Source organism: Lynx canadensis, chromosome A1 (assembly GCF_007474595.2).
Source record: "Lynx canadensis isolate LIC74 chromosome A1, mLynCan4.pri.v2, whole genome shotgun sequence".
NCBI lineage: Eukaryota > Metazoa > Chordata > Mammalia > Carnivora > Felidae > Lynx > Lynx canadensis.
The window spans coordinates 199,545,839-199,567,647 of record NC_044303.2 but is presented as its reverse complement, the minus strand read 5'-3'; the positions used below and the strand labels follow the sequence as shown (position 1 = coordinate 199,567,647).

The window sequence follows — 21,809 nt, the reverse complement described above, 5'->3', positions numbered from 1 at the left end:
GGCAGACACATTTTGGCACAGGCCTTTGGAGCATTTCTTTAACTTAATGGCTAAACGAGACTTGAGATGAAGAGATGAGGAAACAAACAAACAAAAACCAACGGGCCTGGCTGGACCCAGGCATCAGCTAGGGAATCTAGGTCACGCCTAGAACAGGCGTCTGATGGGGTATGCCATGGAGGGCGGAGAGCGGCAGGGAATGGTGCCAGCCTCTGCCTTTCTGGGCTTGCCAGCCCTTGGCAGGGATTCTGGAAAACGAGACATCCCGAGTCAGACACATTTCCGTACATTCCTCTCCCTCCCCTGCCTCCAGCTACTTACATGTGGCTAATGGACAGACTGAGGAAGCTTTAAAAAAAAAACAAAAAAAAAAACAAAAAAAAAAACCACACTAGTATATGGAATCAATACATGTTCACCCCAGAGCTTTTAGGGCGAAAATACACATACAAAAGTAATCTCTTTTTGAAGCTCTATACTATGTACTTATTCCAAGTGATACCCCAAACCTATTTGGAATTCTTTTGCATTTGGCTTTTGAATGAATCCTTGGCATATTCTTGTCAATACCTCTTGTGACAAAGATGTGTGGCTTTAAAGAGTAAAATTCATTGGCCTGAACTATGGAAGCAGGTGCTCAATAAGTATGTATTGTAAATGAACAAATGGATGGATGAAACAAACATGCATAATACTTGCAAAAATTCGTTAGTGAATAGGTGATCATGCGTGGGATGTAAAAAAATTAAAACACAAACATAAAAACACAAAGTTTTTCTTGTATGGCTCATATGCCAGAAGACTAATTCAATGGGAAAAAAGGCACTGCTGAAATAAGACATAGAAATAGTAACAGAGACTCTCATGGTAGTCTTAAATGTAGGGAATATCAATCTCTTCGTCTTTGCGCTATTTCTGAAAAGGATCATCTCCACATCTCTTCTGTCTTCTCCTGTCCTCTCATCCTAAGGTCACTTAAGTATCAGGCCTCAGCAAGCTTTTCTCTCCCTTACTGGGCTGGCTTCCAGAGAGATCTTTGACCAGGTCTCAGTCATAACCCGGATCCAGACGATCTTCAGCATAAAAGAATTATGCTGCTAAATCTTATGATGGCACAAGTCTTAAAATCCAGATATATTTTAAATAGAAAAATAGATCCAAATTATACCATTTCAGCTTTTATCACTTTTTCCTGCAACATAGTAGGTCATGAATTTTAAAAATCTATGCTTAGGAGACAGTATTCATACACATTGAGGCATTTTTTAAAAAACTCCAACTGCTTCATAATTATATCCCATACACATACATACATTTTATAGGCACATTTAAATGCAGACATAAAGGAAGTATTCATAAAGGATGAGTGATGGACAAACACAAAGCCTTGCTTTGATGTTAAAGATGCAGCCCTTTAGTGTTGAAAAGGACACGTAATTGAATTCTTGGTAATCACTGAGAATAGTGCCTATTGTTGAACGTGGAGCGCTCACAGAAGTCTTGTCTAAGGAGTTTGCTCTGTTCTAAGGTGCATGCTCCATAGCTCAACTCAAACATGAAAGACATCTGGCATTGGGCCAAATGCCTGGGCCAGGGTGTTCTCCAGATCCTGATGGGCTCACTCTGAGAAACCAGCACCCCAAAACCTGGTCTAACACAAACTAAAAAGACTTGGGCAACATTTGGCCCCAGGGTAAGGATGCTGCGGGGGCCTTCTGGCTCTCTCCACACACTTTGGCATATGTTGAGCAACTCTGATTGCTATCTTTCCCTAATCAAGAGCAAGCATTTACTTTAGTGGATATGCAGATTCTCATAATCCAAAGGCAGAAGGTATGTGTAAAGGTCTCTAGTGCAATAATGCTTCCTACACATATACCAACCATCAAAGGACTGATTTGGGTTGTCAAACCTCATCTGAAATATTAATTATGGAAATAATTTCAGAAAAATGTACAAAAATGGCTCTAACTTACTCTTTCCTTTCTTAAGTATCAACATTATACAATACTTAAGGGACTCCTCTGGAAGGGAAGTTTAGAATATACTCTGATGGATATCAAGGGTCTGCTATAAAAACAAATTGTTTTAAGTACCAGTGTATATGGATGGATATATATATATATACACACACACACACACACACACACACACACACACACACACACACACATTTTTCTAAAAAAAAAAATCTATCTTTAAACGCAGATGTGTTTTCAGTGTGGTCTCAGTGTGAAGGTTTCTAAACAGGGTTTAGTCTATGTAACAATTAGTAAAACAGATGAAAGGCATTTCAGATGATTACCCCAGAGACACAACGGTTCTCAAGACTTGATGCATACATGCTATACAGGGCCAGTAGATACATTTTTGACATTTACCACCTGCCTTAGCAAATGTCATACCAGTTAATCTTGATGTTCACCAAATTTCTGAGTTCTACCATGACCAGTTTCCAAGACTTATTTAGAGCTCCTTAGAAATTGCCACGTCTCTAATACATTAAATGTACTTCCATTCCTTAAAGTTTAGAGAAAAAAAAGAATTCTACAGAATCATGGCAGAAATACCTGAATTATGTTGTAACAGGACAATATTAAAGATTTTTAGTTCGGGAGCAAAACATGAAAATTCCCAACAAATAAACGTAACAGTAACACAAAAGGTACTGGGGCACGTGATTCAGATAGGTATTTTAAATAAGTTAACATTTTCTCTTAAGGTGCTCATAAAAACTTTAGAGCATTTTTAGAAATGCTACATTATTTTTTTTTAATTTTTTAATGTTTATTTATTTTTGAGAGAGAGAGACAGAGTGTGAGCAGGGAAGGGGTAGAGAGAGGAAGACACAGAATCTGAAGCAGGCTCCAGGCTCCGAGCTGTCAGCACAGAGCTCTACTTGAGATTAGAGCTCACATACTGTGAGGTCATGACCTGAAGTCGGACGCTCAGACAACTGAGCCAGCAAGGTGCCTCTACATTAATTTTTATTTAAATCTTCTAATTTATCCATCTTTATAAGTTACTGTTACCTCACTATGAAGAAAAAACAGTTCTGAAAACTGCCCACTTGGATCAGTGCGCAAAGGCCGGGACTTGGTCCGTCTCACTCACTACACAGTGCACTGCCTGGCCCCAAACAGGCACGGAGCTGTTTATCTGACGGTATTTACTGAGCATCTACTATGTTTGAGAAGCTGTATTAGGCACCTACAAAGATCTCAAAGATCTCAAAACAGATCCCTTTCCCCAGTGAATATTTGCTAAGTCGCTAAAAGGTAGATTAGCAGCCCTCTTGACAAGAACATTCAGCTATTTCTGAAGTAGAGATACGGTGCCATTATATTATGCAAAGAAAACAACAGTGGTATAAATCAAGACTCAGAATTCTTTTGAGAGCTAAGAGGTTATTTTCTAATGTGTTCTATCCTTCAGTGGGCCTGCAGCATTTTATAGACAGGGAGCATTTAAGGAATCCACTGCCACGTTGAGGTCAGAGGAGTTGATCTAAAATCCCAGTCTGACCTTCCTCCATCACATGTTACCTGCGTGGCACAAGTATTTAATACGACGTACCAAAAAAAGGAACTATTATCTAATGGAAAGGTTTTTTTTTTCTTTAATGTTTATTTTGAGAGAGAGTGCATGCAAGCACACGCACACACGAGCGGGGAAGGGGCAGAGACAGAATCCCAAGCAGGCTCCCCATGGTCAACCCAGAGCCTGAAGTGGGTCTCGAACTCATGAACCCTGAGATCAGGACCTGAGTTGAAATCAAGAGTTGGTCACTTAACCAACTGAGCCACCCAGGTGCCCCTGCAAAGGTACCTTTTTAACTATGTGATGGGTATTTCCCATCCAAGCACACAAAAGGTTACATTTAGAAAATGTATTGTTCTCTTTGGAATGGGCAACTCCCCAAATAAAACACATTGTTTTAGATCTTAACTTGCTCCCTCTGCTTCCAAAGACTCTTTTCTAGCTTTTCTTCTTGTCTCTCATTTCTAAAATTGACAAATACAAACACATGAATGGAGCCCTAAAAGCTGCTAGAGGTGGGTTATGGTCAGGAAAACTTACGGAGAAGGTTGTGTGTTTACAGAAATTGCTCTGGTGTCCTCAGTTCTCTAATTCAGTCTTGTGTTATTTCTAAAAACAAAGATGAACTGGACAGTAAGTTAAGCCCAAATCAGCAGACTTTCTCCCCCCAGTACTGGAATACAACAGTCATTCTGTTTCACAAATATATAAAAACATACTTGGCTTAGTTTCTTCAATGTATCACTCTTATTTTGATTGAAGTCACTTGTAAAAAGGGCTCATCTGCAAACTGGCAGCTGGGGCTTGTCCAGAGCAGCAAAAAATATTCACGAGAAGAACTTAAGACTTCAAGATAAGAAAAAAGTTCTATTTTTTTTTTTAAATCAATTTTTTAAATTCAATGACAAAAGATTGTTGGGGTATAGTGAAAAGAGCAAATGAGTTGAATTTGGATTCAGTTGAAAGTGGATTCGGGTTACTAGTTGTATCTTGGGTAATTTACTATTTCATAAGGAAGTAAAACCATGTTTCCCAGGACAATCAAGAATTACCAGATATAATGTAGGTGAAACACTGTACATTGCACATGTGTTAGTTCATATTAATTTCAGCCTCTCCTGTGTTCGCATAGTACTCTTTACATATTTTTATTGGCTCATATCGTAATATATTGTGGTTATTTGTTATACGTAGGTGACCTGAGGAAAGAAAGGGACCATATTTTATCTTTGCATCTCCTCACACAGTATTTGGGCACAGAGCAAGTGTGCAAAAAATACTGGTTGCAACAATGAACACTTGTTTTGTTAGATAACTAATCAAATTCAAAAAACACTAAGATATGCTTAAAATGCTGAACCAAGGTATCTTTCTTCCTTGGGAAACTTCCTTTTGCCAATTTGCAGATAGGCAAGCATATCTAAAAAAGAAAGGAGTTTCTCCAGATAAGTCTTCACATAAGGTCATTGTGTGAGGCTTTAATTTGGTCTAACGTACCTTTTTTTCTGTTGAGCAATTCTCCTTAGCACAGCCAAAGCACCTGACCCAAGACGGTAAGCATAGGCTAGTCCACCTTCTAGGCACTCTTATGGCACAAAGAAGAATAAGTCTACATACATACTATGCCCTGAGGCAAGATGCAATTATGGGGCTTGAGCCACTGTCCGCCATTTGTAAAGACTTCCATTTAGATCTCAAACACAGGCTTTAAATACTCTCTCTCTACACACACACACATACACACACACACACACACACACACACACACGTGTAGAATAAAAAAGCTGATAGTATCAACTATTCTTTAATCCCGCAGCGAGATGGCTTTTATTGGCAAGTCTTACAGAACTGGTGGTCAAACAAAAGCAGTGTTGTGATCAATAACTATTATGTTTTTAGTGTAATATATAGACTTCTGAATGTGAAGAGAAAAAGATTATAAATTCAAGAAAATAATTTTTAGGCTCCAGTAATGACATGTTCCAAAAACCTGGACACTTTTTGGTAGGTCGTCTATTTGCTTTCATGTAAAAGGCATAAACAAAAGTGGGATGCAAAATATACTGGTTTAAGCTTAAGGCAGAGAAAGAAGGATGCTGAAATCTAATTTGGTTATCTCAGTTACTCTGACTGTATTCTATGGGGACGACTTACAAGCATGTGCACACTCACACAAACAAACCCACATCAGGGTACATCAGAGTAGATGTGCAGAGACAAATTTAAGAGCTTCCTCTGATTATCAGGATAGAAGTTCACAAATGCACTTCTGCAACATTTCTAAATGGAAAGCATGGGCGCCTCATTAAGAGTCGAACATCAAGCATAAAAAAGTGCAATGACTTGCTCAGTGTTTTGGCTTCCCTCTCATGGCAGAATGGCCCAACCACGACGGGATGTTTAAAATTTGCAGTGTTGGAAAAAAAAAAAAAAAAAAAAAAAAAAGAATCGAGGGTCACGTGATGATTTCATAAATATACAGAAGACCGAAGAAAAGTGTGATGCTACCCTGTGTGCTGCAACTCCAAGGTGAGTTAAAACCAACTTTGGAATTAATAGCTCTGAGATCTCAAAGAGATCCTTTCTAATACCCGGATTTTCAACTTTGCAAATTTAACGACAACCATGCTGTTGGCCTTTCCTGACCTGTTGTGAAGTAAATCAGGCAAACTAATGTGGGCTAACAAGTCTTTTTCACACTGTTCGATCACCCTGCCTCTCCTTTTCTCCGCAGACCTCGCCTTTCTCCCACTCTGTCTAGCCATCCTCCTCCTCAAAGCACACAAAATGGCCACTGTAACCCCGCATTACTGCTCATTAGATCACAGGTTAGTCAAGTGGAACTGCCCGGGGTTCCCAAAGGAGAGCTATACTTCAAAAATCTGTCCATGTCAAATGAAGAAAAAAAACCCTGAGCGTGGGGTCACCCAGATCAATGATCAAAAGAAACAGAGAATGAAGGGGGGGGGGCGGGAAGCACACCCTCGTTTTTGTTAAAAACACACACAGGTCTGATTTACTATAAGGGATGCAGAGATACGATGGGGGTTTTCTCTCATGCCCATTTTTTTTTTTTTTAATTAAGTAATTTGTTTTAACCGGGACCTTTTGGTTGTTAACTTTTGAGCTTTCGGAAAAAGTCTACAACTTACCCTTAAAATCGCTCCCCAAAGAAAACACACTCCAGGAAATCCAGTTTTTAGGAGGACTCTTAAATATTTCCCAAAACACTTGAAAAGCAATGAAAGTAATGCAAACTAATCCACCTTTAAGGCGTGAGGACATTCTATTTAAGTCTCAATGTAAGAATTGGTGAGGACGTTCTATTTAAGTCTCAACGTAAGAATCCACTCTTAAAATAATCCGAGTAACCTCTTGGGCCTTCAAAGAGGAAACAACGAGCCCGTCAATCACATCATGAGAATACACCAAGTGACACACTATAAAAAGCAGATTTTGGGGCTTCTGTGAGGCCTCACAGAAACCTAGAAACCTGCAGGTAGGTCCACAGCTTGTTCAAGCATCTCCCTCATTTTCATGCATTGGCAAAGTACAACATTCTACAGTTGCTTACTTTCTTTAAGACAGAACTACTACCTGTACTGCAAAATTGACAAATCAGAAAATTCAAGCAGAATGACCTATCTGGAACATTGTAAAGAACACACTTTAGTATCAAGTTTCACAAGTCAAAATCTCCAGAAGATTGGATTTTCCCAGTTTCCTCACAACAGCAGAGGAAAGTACATCTTGTTGGCATAGTGATGAAAAGCAGTTTGACAAGAACACAGTCTATCTGAATGGTAGTAATCAACTTGCTTATAATTTAATCTAATGGAAGTTGTAATATTGTGTACGGTCTTCATTGCTTTAATTTTTTTTTTTTTTCCTATTTGGAACTCATTCTTCAAGCACTCTCAAAAGTATATAAACATATCTGTCCCTACACTGGATTTTGTTTCACTTCTGTGTATTTAACAGGCATTCGTGACAGTATCCGAGGCACAGCTAAACGTGCCATTTCATGCTCTTAATACTTCTGTCCAGAGAAGGAGGACGGACCCAGCAGTTAATCCGGGTACTCTGTGTGCTCAATCCTCAGGTAATCCTCACTATTTGCTATGAGGTAGGTTCTAGGATTAGCCCCATTTTACAGATGAGGAAATAGATTTAAGTTTTTGCTCAATATTATTCTGCTGGTCCACAGTAAGAGGGATTTAAATCCAGATGGTCTGACCTCAGAGCCTTATTGTCTGTCATCTCTAAACCCAAAGTGCCAAGTTAAATACCCATCAAGTTAAATGTGTGTGCATCCTATGATCCAGCCATTCCAATTTGACACATATACACTTTAGAAATGCTTGCATATATACACAAGGAAACATGTACAAAGATATTCGTCAACAGCTTTGTTTGTCATCTCAAAAATCCAGAAACAACCTAAAAGTTTATCAATAAGAATAAATAAATAAAATTATGGCACAGTCATGCCTTGGAACATAATATATCAATGAAAATAAATAAGTTAGATTTACATATATCATATAAGCTCAAAAATGTAATGAAAAAAGCATGACAAAGTATACACTCTAAGACACCACTTATGTAAATTTTTATCACACAAAACATTACTGTATATTACTTAGAGATACATGCATATGTAGTAGAAGTATAAAAATGTATGTTGGGAAAGATACCAACTTCAAGATACACTCAAGAAGTGAGGGAAGGGGCTTTGAAAATGCATCTTTACTGATTTAAGGAAGAGATCTGAACAAATATGGTAAAATGTTAAAATGTGCTGAATCTGGGTAATGGGTGGATGAGTTTCACTGTCATGTCATTTTTTGTACTTATCTCTATCTTTGAAGTTTCTCATAATTAAAATAAAGTATGATTTTTTAGATGCATATCCTCATATTCCAAAATAAGTCTTCTCCAGAAATGAGAGTTGGAGTTCCTATAAATTACCTCCCCCCACCATAACTGCTTAAAATTCAAGGTAACAACCTAAAGTGTTAAAATTAACTTTCCTGAAATGATTACAGGACCTTACCGCACGTGTCTTAGAAGTATCTTTAAGATAATTACATCATTAATATACGGTCCACATTCATATTGTTAAGCAAAATTCATTAAGTTGGTGTTTCTAATCTTTTCACCTTCAAAGTCTCCTAAGCAAGTGGCTAGGTTGAAGGATGAGAGTTTTAAAGTACAACAGACTAGGGGCACCTGCGTGGCTCGGTCAATGGTCTGACTACAGCTCATCATCCCACGGATCATGGGTTCGAACCCCGTGTCAGGCTCTGTGCTGACAGCTCAGGGCCTGGAGCCTACTTGGGATCCTGCGTCTCCCTCTCTCTCTGCCCCTCCCCCACTCACACTCGGTCTCTCTCTCTCTCTCTCAAAAATAAACAAAAAAATAATAAAGTACAGCAGACCAGGGCACATGAAAAAACAGAATATTGTTCACTGTATACCGTTTTGTACCTGTTTAAAATTTACCATGTGCTTTGTCATTCAGGTTAATTTAAATGAGATGGATTTTTGAGACTTAAAAATGAATGGATTTTTAAAGATTATGTCATACTCCATGGAGATCCAAATGAGAACGACAGACATCCATTGGGTGGTAGTTACATAATCTTAATTGACAAAGAATGGATCAAGTAATGTCAACCATAATTCGTTACAAATTTGTACATATTTGTGAGCAGAGCTGGAGAAGAGATGTTATTCCGAAAATAATTTCAGTGAAAGTAAACCCAGCAATTACAGCCATATCTTGCTTTAACATCTTAGAAATATGACATTTTTGATAGCACACATTTTTCAGTTCAGCTTTACTATGGCTACAGAACCATATGGCAAAATCTTGACTAACTAGAATCCAAAAAAGAACAAGTACTAAAGGAATTACAATTTTTGTATTCCATTTTTAACAGATAAAACTACAAAAACACAGATCTGTATCAAGTGTTTTACCAAAAAAAAAAAAAAAAGCAATGTCTTGGGCCTGATATGAAGTTAGTACAAATTCAACAAAATATTCCATACTTTCTGCATCTACACTGCTAGAACCAATGTTCTAAATAATTAAAGGGGCACTGCACATAAGAATCATTAAAGACTATTTCCCTAGAGCAGAAAACTGTGCTGAACAGAAAACTGTATTAATAAAAAATTTCTGTTAACTCTAACAGGCTCAAGCAATCTGGCAATCTTATGTTTTACCTTCAAGGCTGTTTTCCCTTTTTCAGCTAAAAAAAAAAAAAAAAAAAGCTTAATTTGCTTGTTAATATAAAAGTCATTAAAAAGCCATTATTAATTAAGGAAAAACAGAAAGATGTCCAAACTTGAGCTTTAATTAAAGAAAAACATCAAAGTCCATATAAAAATATGGGAAATTGACATCTTTTTTTATTGCCCCAAACATGTAGACACATGCATTTTTACACTTAATGAATCTCTACCCACTCATTTAAATAATTCAAATATTTAGACTTAACCTTTTCAAGAAGTTTGGCAAGTACCATTTTAAATGAAACTATTCTAGAACAGAGTAAAATGTAAGTGTTTAAATATAATCAGAGAAAGATTCTTTCTTAAGAATTTATGTTTTCATGTTTTAGAAAATTAGGCCATTTGGGCACAATGATTTGCTTTTGCATAATGTCAATAACCATAATAACGATTCTATTCAGTGCATATAAATTATACCTTTATCTCAACATCTTTTTTTGGCCTATTTTTCAGGATCTTATAATTATTCAGTCTTGTCTTCAATGTGATATGCTACAGCATGATGAGAAAATATCTTTCTTTTATAGCACCATTAACAATTGTAAGTCTTCAATCAGCTGTTCTCTAAGCATTCCTCTGCCAAGGTCTTATTTTCATTTCATTATTTCTTTGTTCTCCTTGTCTAAACTACACACAAGTTACCCAGATTTTCCACTCTGGCCCCTTTCAATAAAAACTTGTTTTGGCTTGACAAATTATTAGTCATCACTATAGTTCTAAAAATATTTTACAAATTCTTACACGTTACAATTTTGTTGTTCTAGGCAACCTCCAATTTATTTCACAGTTCATATGCAGAACCGTCTTCCCATAAGGTTTAGTTGGTTTCCCTTGTTTACAAAAACAATTCCGGTTACTTTATTCGTCTGTTTACTGCCTGAACACTCTTTATGGAGCATTCTTATTTCAGGTGTAGAAGAAAAGTAAACTCAATCTAGGCACACCACCCTTAACACAAGGAATTCAGACACTGGAATATGTTATGTGATAAGGGTAAATAAAATAAAATGAAACCTTACTTGACTCCTCCTTTATAAGTCAGTGGAAAACTTGTCATTTTTTTGGTCAACGGTTAACGTGTGTACAAATTACAATTTCAGAATTTCTAGCCGAGAAGACTATTTCCATTCCACTACTGGATACTGTGACATCAAACACAGCAAAGGTCTTAGCAGGCCAGTCAGGAGAGAACTACGTGGTGTCTGCAAAATGAGATGTCATTTGTGTTCACTGGACTCATGTTGACACCTTCTTGTTTGTTTTGGAAGTTTGTATCATGCCTTTATTCAAAACCACTAAATTCCCCTTTGCTCAAGATATAAACATGCAAAGTACTATGTGAATATTTAAGTAAGAGTGGTAGCTGAACACGGACATCTGTGTAGAGATACTACTAAAGAAAGAAAGAGATTCTGCGTTATCAGTAAACAAAAGGGAAAAAGAGGTTCTATAGACAAAGAACTCAGGTGTGGGTTAGTTCATTTCTGCCAAAGCCCATGTATCCTGGAAGAGTAGCTACTTCTAAGTGGGAGTCTGTTGTCTGTACCACTGCACGTGCCTGGCTTACTGTTTTCCCGAAAGGCACATGCAATTCACAGGTAAAGAAAAATAAGTGGCAAGGAGAAAATTCCAGGTACTGGAGCAGAGTGTTCTATTCATCTCAAAAGATGAAAGCAGGTATCTTTCATTACACGTTTTTGTTTTTAGAGGAAGAAGGCCAAAAATATGTGATTTTCATATTTGTGTTAACACAGCAGAGCTTCTCAAAGTCACTGCCAAAAATGGACTGGTTTTCTTACCTGCTTTTTCCACACTTTTAGTTAAGGATATCTGCCTCATTATAAACCTCGCTGACTCCCTAGACTTTCTGTAGTCTGGCTTTGCTGTGATTACTGGTCAAAACCTTTAATTACAGTATATAGTTTGTGCAGCTGCCTGGAAATTGGTCTCAGGGTCAGTGGCTCTTCCCGTTCCCCTCTTTCCATTCTTTTGAAGCAATATTGCTGAACTGAAGGCATTGTTCCAGCTTTCTGGTATGCTCTGTCTGCTGCACACTATGAATAGCTTTGCAATCACTCCAGCAATTGGTTCTTCAACTGCCTTTAGGTTGTCAATTGTAATTCATTGGCTCCAGGCACCTTTTCTCTTTTCATTCTCTTGAGGTCTTTTCTTATTTAATTTGCAATAATATTAGGGAATGTCTTCTTCAGACATGTCACTAATGTCTTCCTGATTTTGAGGCTGGGTGTACATTTAACTTTCATATATATGCCTGTTAAAATGTTTCCATACTTCCTCTGTCTCTGACTTGTGATGACAATCTTTGCAGGATGTTGTGAGGAATTTGGCTTTATGTTCAAGTCTTCTTGCTAAAGAATAATCTAAAGAACAATCCTCCTTGAAATATTCTCATCGGAATTAATTCACGTAATTAGTTATGGTTATTTTATAACTTCCCAAAGATATAATTTTTCATTTTTGTGATAATTTTAAGCTTTCCTATTTTCTTCCCATAATTATGCCCTCTTCTTTTTAGTTTATAAAAATTATAAATTTGAGCTCTATACAACTTCAGGAATTAGTTAACTAAGAAATAAAGGGTTTTGACTATTTAGAAATCAATGTCTATGTTTTTAGAGCCTTTCAGAAGACCTATCCTTATTCCTCAAATATCATTTTAGAGATTACATAAGAAAACATTCAAACTATTCAAGATGAGTTCCAATGCTTCTGCATTACAGGTAGCTTTATTTTATATATAGACACAAATTTATATATATATGTATATATATATATATAAAAAACATATATACATGCATATATATATATAACATATATGTATATATGTATATGTACATATATATGTTTTATATATAAAATATATGTTTTATATATAAAACATATATATAACATATATATAACAAGTATATATAACATATATATAACAAGTATATATAACATATATATATAACAAGTATATACATATGTTATATATATGTAACATACATTTATATATTTTTAAGAAAAAGGACAAACATCTCTTGATTTGTTAAGAAAAAACAAAACCTCAGTGGATTATGTCTCAACTCCTTAGTTCTGTATAAAACCCAGCATGGTAACCCCTCTCATTAGCCTCAGCCATCCCAGAGTAACCAAAGGTATTTTTAAGCAGACACTATGTAATAATAATAATGAAAATAATTATCATAATGATAATAACTAACGCTTATTGTGCTTTTTATCTTCAAAGCACCTTACTGACATTAACCATGCGTCTATTTTCAAATTAATTTAACTCGACAAATGTCTTATTAACTCTGTAAGTTATGGAATGTGGAGTCAATGGAGTTTTCTTTTGCAAATGAAATAAATAAGTAAATAAATAATTGGGACTAAGGGCCGAGGAAATCAGTCTGAAAACTTCAGCCTCAGAATCATTTCTTGGCTTTGTTGAATGAGGCTTAATGAAATACTAATTTTTACAAGATACAAAATTGAAATAAAGGGTGAAGTTCACCACTACAACCACTCAAATACCTATTGCTTCAAAAAGACCCAGAAAGAGAAAGTCAAACTCTAACTGTACTAGTCATGATTATTGTAAAATATTTAAATATGTACAGGAATTAAAAGTGTTAGATGTATGAAATGAGGGGTGCCTGGGCGGCTCAGTTAGTTAAGCGTCCAACTCTGAATTCCTGCCCAGGTCGTGATCTCGTGGGTCCTGAGATCGAGCCCCGTGTTGGTTCTGGCTGACAGCACAGAGCCTGCTTGGGATTTTTGCTCTCCTTCTCTCTGTGCCCCTCCCCCACTTGTATGGCAGGGTACACAACACTTTCTTTCAAAATAAGTAAATAAATAAATACATCGGTAAACAGCCTTTTAAAAAATTTAAGAAATGAAAAAACCTCCCTCTAAGTTTCATTAACGTAGAACAATTTTACAACAAAGCTAGATTTGTTCTTAATACATTGAATGTATTGCTTTAAAACCATTTCAATTACGTTCCCCTTGAGCTGCATCATGTACCAGTCTCCACATGAGAAATACAAGTAAAAGACAGTTTGCTATGCTCACAACTGAAATAAGCTCTATATACTTAAAATGTAGGCATTAATAAAAGCATATTAAAGGGATATTATTCAGCCAAGATGTCCTGCCACTTTCTACGAGGAATTCTGGGGAAAAAATAGTAATCTGCTTTATAGCAAGGTCCTCAGGTGGACAAACACAAATTTAAGTACATGAAAATAAACACTTGTAAGTCTGGTCAATGGCAGATTAAAGCTTTGCAAAACCATTACTATGGTCACAGTGGTGAGATTTCATGCAAGATGCAGTTTATGAGTAATATTCAAAGGTCAGGTTTGGTGTGGAGGAAAAGGAAAGTTCAAGGGTGGGAACGTGAGTTAGACTAGGTAGAGTTAGGGAATCTGGATAAAGCTGATGGTGTCAAAGCCAGGAGGGAAGCACATATGGGAAGTACTTATCCCAATAACATATAATTGAGCACAGAGACATAAACAAGCCTGAAGTCCTGTCCTTCAAGGAGCTTACAATCTTGAGGGGTAGACAGAAAAGTTACATGCAATTAATTCTAGTATTATGACTTGGATATGCCCAGGATGCTATGGGAAGTCAAAAGGAGGGCACCTAGCCCAGCCTTCGATGTTTTAGGGAGACTTCTTGATGTGACCTATAATCTTTAGGTGGTCTTCCTAGAGCAACAGATATAGTGAGCAGTAGCTCAATGTGAGTGAGACAAGACAAGGGAATTCAATACTCAGGCACATTGATATATAAGATCGGTGGTGTTTCACTTGCTTCTAGAAGGAATCAGAACATAGTACTGGTTTTTAATATGGGTATCATGAAAAAATAGATAGGAAATTGGTTCTTAATGGTCTGTGTTGAAGAACAGGGAGAAAAGGGGAGGTCTGGGGGTGTCAACAATCAGGAAACTGCAAAGTACCGCAGAGGTGGGAGAATTATACCCGGAAACATCTGGATGTGCAAAGTAAGAGTAAGAATTGGAAGAGGTTCCAAAATTTGCCAGCTTTACATTAAACAAAGATATGCATTTGACAGACTCAAGGAAGAAAGTGTAAAGAAATAGGGGTTTTATAAGAGAACGTAATGAATTCTTGTTATATTTTTAAATGTCTTTCTTACACTGTTATCCCTCCTAAATAATTTTCTTGATACAATGGACCTTTCATATATATCATTTGTTAATGGGAATTTATTAGCTTTCAGGGGGCAGGGCACATTCTCATAATACTGCTTGGTGGGTGCAAGAAATACAGGTATATGAGTTCCCTTGAATGCTAAGATCAAACTGGCTAGATTTAGAATTGATGAAATCAAATATAAAAATTAGGTTTTTCATGTACATGAAGTACATGAATGTACAAGAACATATCCTGACTCTTTCGGCATTCAGCTAAAAGTTGCTCTTCAAAATATAGAAGAGTCATTATTATAAATGTAACTAACTATGACAATGGTGGTGATTTCAGCTTCTCTTGCACGTTAGTAAACGTTAGTAAACATTTTCAGGAGATCACGGCGTCATTCCTCTAAACCTTCCCATTGTTTCCCCAAGATTAAACTGTAACAGAGTAAAGTACATCTGTAAGGAATGAACAAAAAATAATTTGTATCTCTTATATCATTTTAAAGTAAGTATACGTCCCATAAGGGAATCTTCAGACTGCTCACACAATACGCATGTCTGCTGCTCTAAGTGAAATCAAATCAGTATTCTAAAATGCTGCCAAGACGCAGGTCAGGACACTTGGAAGCCCCTAAGATTTAAAGTGTATGACACTTTACAATCATTATGGTACAAACACACACACATTTCTGTCCATATACAGAGAGTAATAATAAACTACGTATGTTACATGATTTAAACACTGCTTTGTATTTTCTAATAAAAGATTAGTCACGTAAAACCAGAGATGATATTCACCACTTCATAGAGATACCAAAACAAAACAAAACAAAAACACCACTCCACCGTTAACAAGTATGAGTATAGAATAAAAATTTTAAATTAGAGGCTTACTATTTGCAGATTAACAGTTCCCAAACATTTCAATCCTTCAAAACTCTCTGACCCTTTTAGGAAGGGGAAAATGTATACAATTTAGAAATAATGATCTATAAAGAAGAACTATAATTAAATGCAATGGTTCAATAACGTGAAACACACACCAGCACTCTCTTCCATAAGAGGTCTATAGACAAAGTATTCATGATACACTCAATATTGAGAAGTATTTTTCAAAAATATGAATATTTATAATCGAAGCCAAACATGGGCTAAAAAGGTAATGGATCATTATAGAAATACTTGGGAATACTTTACTCACACCATGGAACCATTAAAGTCATTTGACCTTACAATGTCACTTCAAGAATCTTTATCTCACAGTTTTCACATTTCTTAGTATTTGCTTCGATGCAAAATACTTGACAGAGTTGATTCAGTATTTTTGATGTGCTATTTCTAAAAAAGGTAAACATTTTTGAATTAAGGATATGGACAAATATCAATTCAGATTAGGCTGCTGAAAGGTTAAACTATTTCTTTCACGTTGTTGACAAAATGTGTCATTTTATAAGACACAGTAGTGCCCAATAAAACAAAAATAAGATTTTAAAAAGCTAGGAAGTAAAAGAGTCCCAATCCACAACCGTGTAGAGGGAAAACAGGGTTACATTTATTGGTTACTATATCAATTTAACTTCTCATAAAATCCTCCTAATCTATTAAATAACTTCAGAACTGAAGTATGCTCTCCTATGGGAGTTGTAAAACAAATTAGATACAATTACCATTCAATACAAATAAAAAGCCAACCTATTTACCCTTAAGATGATTCTTGTTTTAAAGCCTTATTATTCAAATTGGACTAGAATTTTCCCTAATGAATCAAGTGGGCCACTTGACTTAATTATAGATTTTTATATTATATTTTCTATAGAGAAAAGTAGTTGATATGAATAAACTCTGGAAAACTGTGGTAACTACACCTCCCCAAAGTGAATACAACAAACATCTGTTGCAAAAACTGCTTGGCTTTCAGACAGTACATAAAAGGTGTTCTTTTTCCCAGTGTTTTGCTATTTAAAAAAAAAAGATTATTTATTAAAAAACATGTTTCTACTATCAATTCTCAAGATGTAAAATCTTAAAAGGCTGTTGAGTTAAACACAGGTCATTACCAGGTTTATTACAGAAGGCGAACTATGCAATGTACAAGACTCTACTTGCGTTGTAAAAGGGTAACAAAATAATTGGGCATGTTGCCCTCTGTGGGTTAGAAAGTAATTTTAACCATTGTCTTCCTTTCTTAACTCCATTCTCTACACAAACATTGCAACACTCATAGCAGAGGAGGGGACTAAATATATACAACCTCCAGAGATTTTCATTCTCTGGTTGGAATCCCCAGGATAATTCCTCTTTCTCCTTTGGATCTCACCAGCTTCTAAATGCAACAACATTCTGTTATCCTCATTAGATGATAAATGAATTTTTAAAGTTTTACTCCAGGGACAGGGTAAATAATTACAGTTTTTTTTTTTTTTTTTTGCATAATGCATTGAGCACAAAATGTAATAATTTCAATGGGAGGAGGGGAAGAATCAATGAGCCTTTATGACTTGTGGTCTTTTCTTAGCTGCATCAAAGAACTGTTCAGTGCTTTTGGTAAACTGAATGCATTTTCCTTGAATTCTGAAAGAATAGAATTTTGCCTCAAACTCACAGCTATTTTGCAAAGTAAAAACCCATCCTTTTTAGCATTTGGAGATTACACGAAGTGCACACGAATTAGCAGGTACAAACGAATAAAAATGTTTATAAGCAACAGAGCACAGGGGCATGTAATACCTTCACAATAAGGTAAGGAGGGGTAGTATACAGATGGCCACTTCTGAACATATTTCAAATGACATGTAAGTTCACTCACTTTTTAATCTTCTATCCCTCTTCTACGCAAACCTACTTCCAACCATTTTGAGATGATTGCTTATAAAAAGTCTTAGATTCAGTTTTTATAATTCCACTTTTATGCTAACTTATTAATAAGATATTGATCCCTAAAACATTCCTAGGAGTATTTCAACAAGGCATCGTAACACACTATTCTGAGAAACCTCTTTGTCATTTAAGCCACGAGAAAAATAGAAGCTTCCTTTTCTTTTTCTGCCAAATCCAACGTATGGGCACTTCATTATGTTTCGACAAGCTTCAAGATCTATAACAGAATTTGTCTATGTCTTTAATTAAAATCTAAAATGTTAACGTCCACCTGTATAGTATATGTTTATATAACCACAGGGACAATACCTTAAACAGTCCTCAAAACGGTATTTGCAAATTCCATTACAAGCAAAAGTTTTGAGGAAAAGTCATTTAAAATTGATATAAATAGAAAGGAAAGTCAGTCATACATGATCCAGGATATACAAATTTTGAATAATTTTCAAATCATTCTGTTTATTCTACATTTACAGCCTCTGTCTCACTAAAAGATGAATCATAAAAAGATATTTGCCCGTTTCTTAGGAAAGATATTGGCGAAAACACACAAGGCATATTCCGAAGCAATTAATTGTTAAAAGCTTCCTTTCTTCAATGTGACAGTCTTCAATTTCTATGGAGGATTACCCTGAGTTATCTATCTGGTTTCAAGAAAACATTAGTTTCAATTTTATGATGTCTAAGGAAAACAGTTTCTTAAAATTAAAAGAAAAAAATTCAGCTATTGTACATAACTTGAATAAAGTGATTTGATGTTATAATGTCACTTGTATGTGTATTTCGTATGTTTTATTATAGATGTATTACATATTATTTTGTACAAAACATTATATCGTCTATTTGTATTCTGTACTGCATACATATATTTCCCACAATGAATCTCAGAACAATGCATCTTCAGCAAGTATCTTATAATTTATAACACTCCTGTCTACGATTAGATACTATTATATCTACTCTACAAGCAGGAAAACTGATGCTGAGAAAGTAAAAGATTTACCCCACCCAAGTCTTAAGAACAGATCAGGAAGGCGCAACAAGTTCAATGCTGAAGATCTGCACATTAATGACTCTGAATACTGCTTTGTTTCTATCTTTATTACTTACTAGTATTTATATTTCACAAAATCTAAAAAGGAAAAAGGTGCATGCTGACTACTTAATGATAAACGAAGCAACAAAAAATGGGCACGAGTTCTATTTAGTAAGAAAACCTTGCCTTCTTTACTATTTTCCTAAGACTTAAATGAAAACTGTCTCGATATAGTATCTCTTCTACTGCTTAGTACTTTAAACTTCAAAGTAAATTATCTAAAACCATCCCACTCACTTACTTAAAAAAAAAAAAAAAAAAGCCCGCATTATTCCCATTTTACTGATGGGAAGACAAGCAAAGGAACAAAGCTTTTTGCCTGGGTCCCACATTAAGTGTGAAACCAGTCTGGAGTTAGAACATCTTAGGTGTTTGACTCCTCATCCAACGTTTCAGACTACAGGGCAGTGTTATTCCTACTAATTATAATATCCTGAAGTCACTAAAGGAAGCACACAATTTTCTGAAGAAGGGGAGAGAAACCTACCTTGAAAGTTACAGGTGTAAAGGAATACATAAAAAGTCTTTATTTCACTGTACTTTGGTTAAAATTCACAATTCAAAATTTAAAAATTATTCCCATATCTTATTCCTTCCATATCCATGAATCAGAAGCTCTTCTGGGTGAGACACTGATTTTTTTTTCGGTCCAGAACTAGACTCATGCTTTTATAGGAGAGATACGCACTAAGAAATGAAATTCAATGAAGAAGATAAAGAACGGGTCCATATTAAAGTGTATTTGGTGGCATGGAACTTGCAAGATAAGACATCAATTTTCAGCCTGGCTGGTTACAGAATAGGACTCATTGCTTCTAGTCAACAGTGAGCATTTCAGAGGGACAAGAACATGACATCTGAGGGCAAGTGATGCATGGTGACACGCATGAGGCATTCCTTGAAAAGCTGGAGAAAAGGAGAATGAACTAAGTAAGCTAGCGGGGTAAGAAATGCTAAATCACCAAGCCCGCAGCCTTTTAAAGCAGATGAGAAAAATATTCAGATAAGTCCTTTAACTTTTGCTAAAGTTAAAAAAAAAACAAAAAAAACAAAAAAACAATGATGCTTTCCAAGTGGAGAAAGGTATATAAACAATAATTTCTATAGATTGATATAGTCTTTCTACTTTCTCAGAAAACTAGGGTTTCGTGTTGGAAAACACCACAACCAGCATATTCCTAATTACAGACAAGTTTTCAGATTCCAACGTGGCAGCAAAACCACAGCACACAAGACAAAGGCTTGTCACGTTCATGAGACATACCTCTTGGACTGATCGAGCAGCTGGCTTGTCTTGATGATTGGCCAATATTAAAAAGGGTAAAGTGCATAACTGTGGGTGCTGGAGAGCTGAGTGCAGTTCATTCCTAGCAGTTTCTAAATCATCTTCTGAAGAGGCACTGTCTAATACAAATATTACCCCTTGAGATCCTTGGTAGTAGCGGCTCCAATATTTCCGGATATTATCAGCCCCTGTCAAAAACAAAACAAATTCTTTTTAAAAATAGCTTTCGGCAACTGAAAAATACTCAACAGTCCTGTTGGTGTTCCCAACACTAATTCCTACTGGAAACCAATGTAGCTTTTAAAAATTAAGGGCAGAGAACATGGTTGATGAGGACCAAGGCATGAGAGCCAACAGGTGGATGTGGCCTTGAAAGAGAACACCCAAGTTTATCATTCTTTACACCTTTCCTATCAAAATATGTGAGAAAGAACTAGGATAGTTGTTTTGATTGAAAGTCAACATTTTTTTCAGATTTTGCTTACTAGTCCTAAATAAAAACTCCACTCTTTATAATCAGAGTTTGAGCCTAACTCAGAGAGTAGTGTAACCCAGCTAGCTGTTCACTGAAGCTTTATCCCAGACAATGAACATGATCCTGAGGACAGTTTCTAAAAGAACTACTTGCTGATCATGACAATAAGGCATGACAGCCTTATTTAATTTCATCTAGAAAGCGAAAACTACTAGCACAATATTTTTATGTATCAAAGTGCTGAAATCTGTGATGAATTAAATACTTGATACATTTGCATAAACCCACTTGGCAATGGGCATACTCATGGTCTTGATATGATGGGAGTGTTCATAAAAAGACATGGAGATTCTCAGCATCCAAGGCCACGTCTTATTCCTCTTTGTATTTTCAACATCCAGCATTATGTATAACTCAAGTTTCAGTACAGGAAAGAGGAAAATGAGGGAAGGAGGAAATGAAATTATACACTAATTAGGCTTTATGGATTTTCACACTAGAAAGACCTGTAAAGACTATCCAGTCCAACTGTCTGAGGAACCTGGGGCCAAGAGAGGTGAAGTGACTAATCCCCATTCATGTGTCTAGTAAATCTCAAAACTGAGATTTGCATCTGAGTAGACAACCTGTCCAGGGAGGGCATGGGCATTCCCTACTACATCAGGATAAGTGTTTCATTTATTTCCATTCTATTCATCAATAGCACGGGCAGTCCATGGTGTGTGTGTGTGTGTGTGTGTGTGTGTGTTTGGGGCATGGGACTATTGGTTATACAACAAAAATTAGATAAAGGTATTTCATTAATTTAGTGTATATGAGCAAGTCTTAACCAGTTAGTAACTACATGTTAGCCCTCCATTGAATATTTAGCTCCTATATTGGATATACTGCACTAAGTGTTAGGAATAAAGGACTGGAGTTGGTGTGCACTAACTGACAAGAGCCAAATATGTGCATCTCTTCCCAACTCTGTATTCAATGATGCCATACTGGTAGTTTCAAACTGGATAGGGTGGGAATATTTTCACCATCGAAATCAACGAAAGGTATCATCAGG

The 21,809-nt window shown here is 36.1% G+C and overlaps 1 protein-coding gene across 2 annotated transcripts in view; it reads right to left on the bottom strand.

Moving 5' to 3' along the window:
- The window catches only part of ARL15 (ADP ribosylation factor like GTPase 15), a 407,980-nt gene that overhangs the window by 185,407 nt on the left and 200,764 nt on the right, over positions 1-21,809 (bottom strand). For both annotated transcript variants that reach the window (XM_030329988.2, XM_030329979.2), the window contains exon 4: positions 20,257-20,465. In XM_030329988.2, the coding sequence (XP_030185848.1) occupies positions 20,257-20,465 (209 nt within the window). The remainder of the gene's footprint in view (positions 1-20,256; positions 20,466-21,809) is intronic.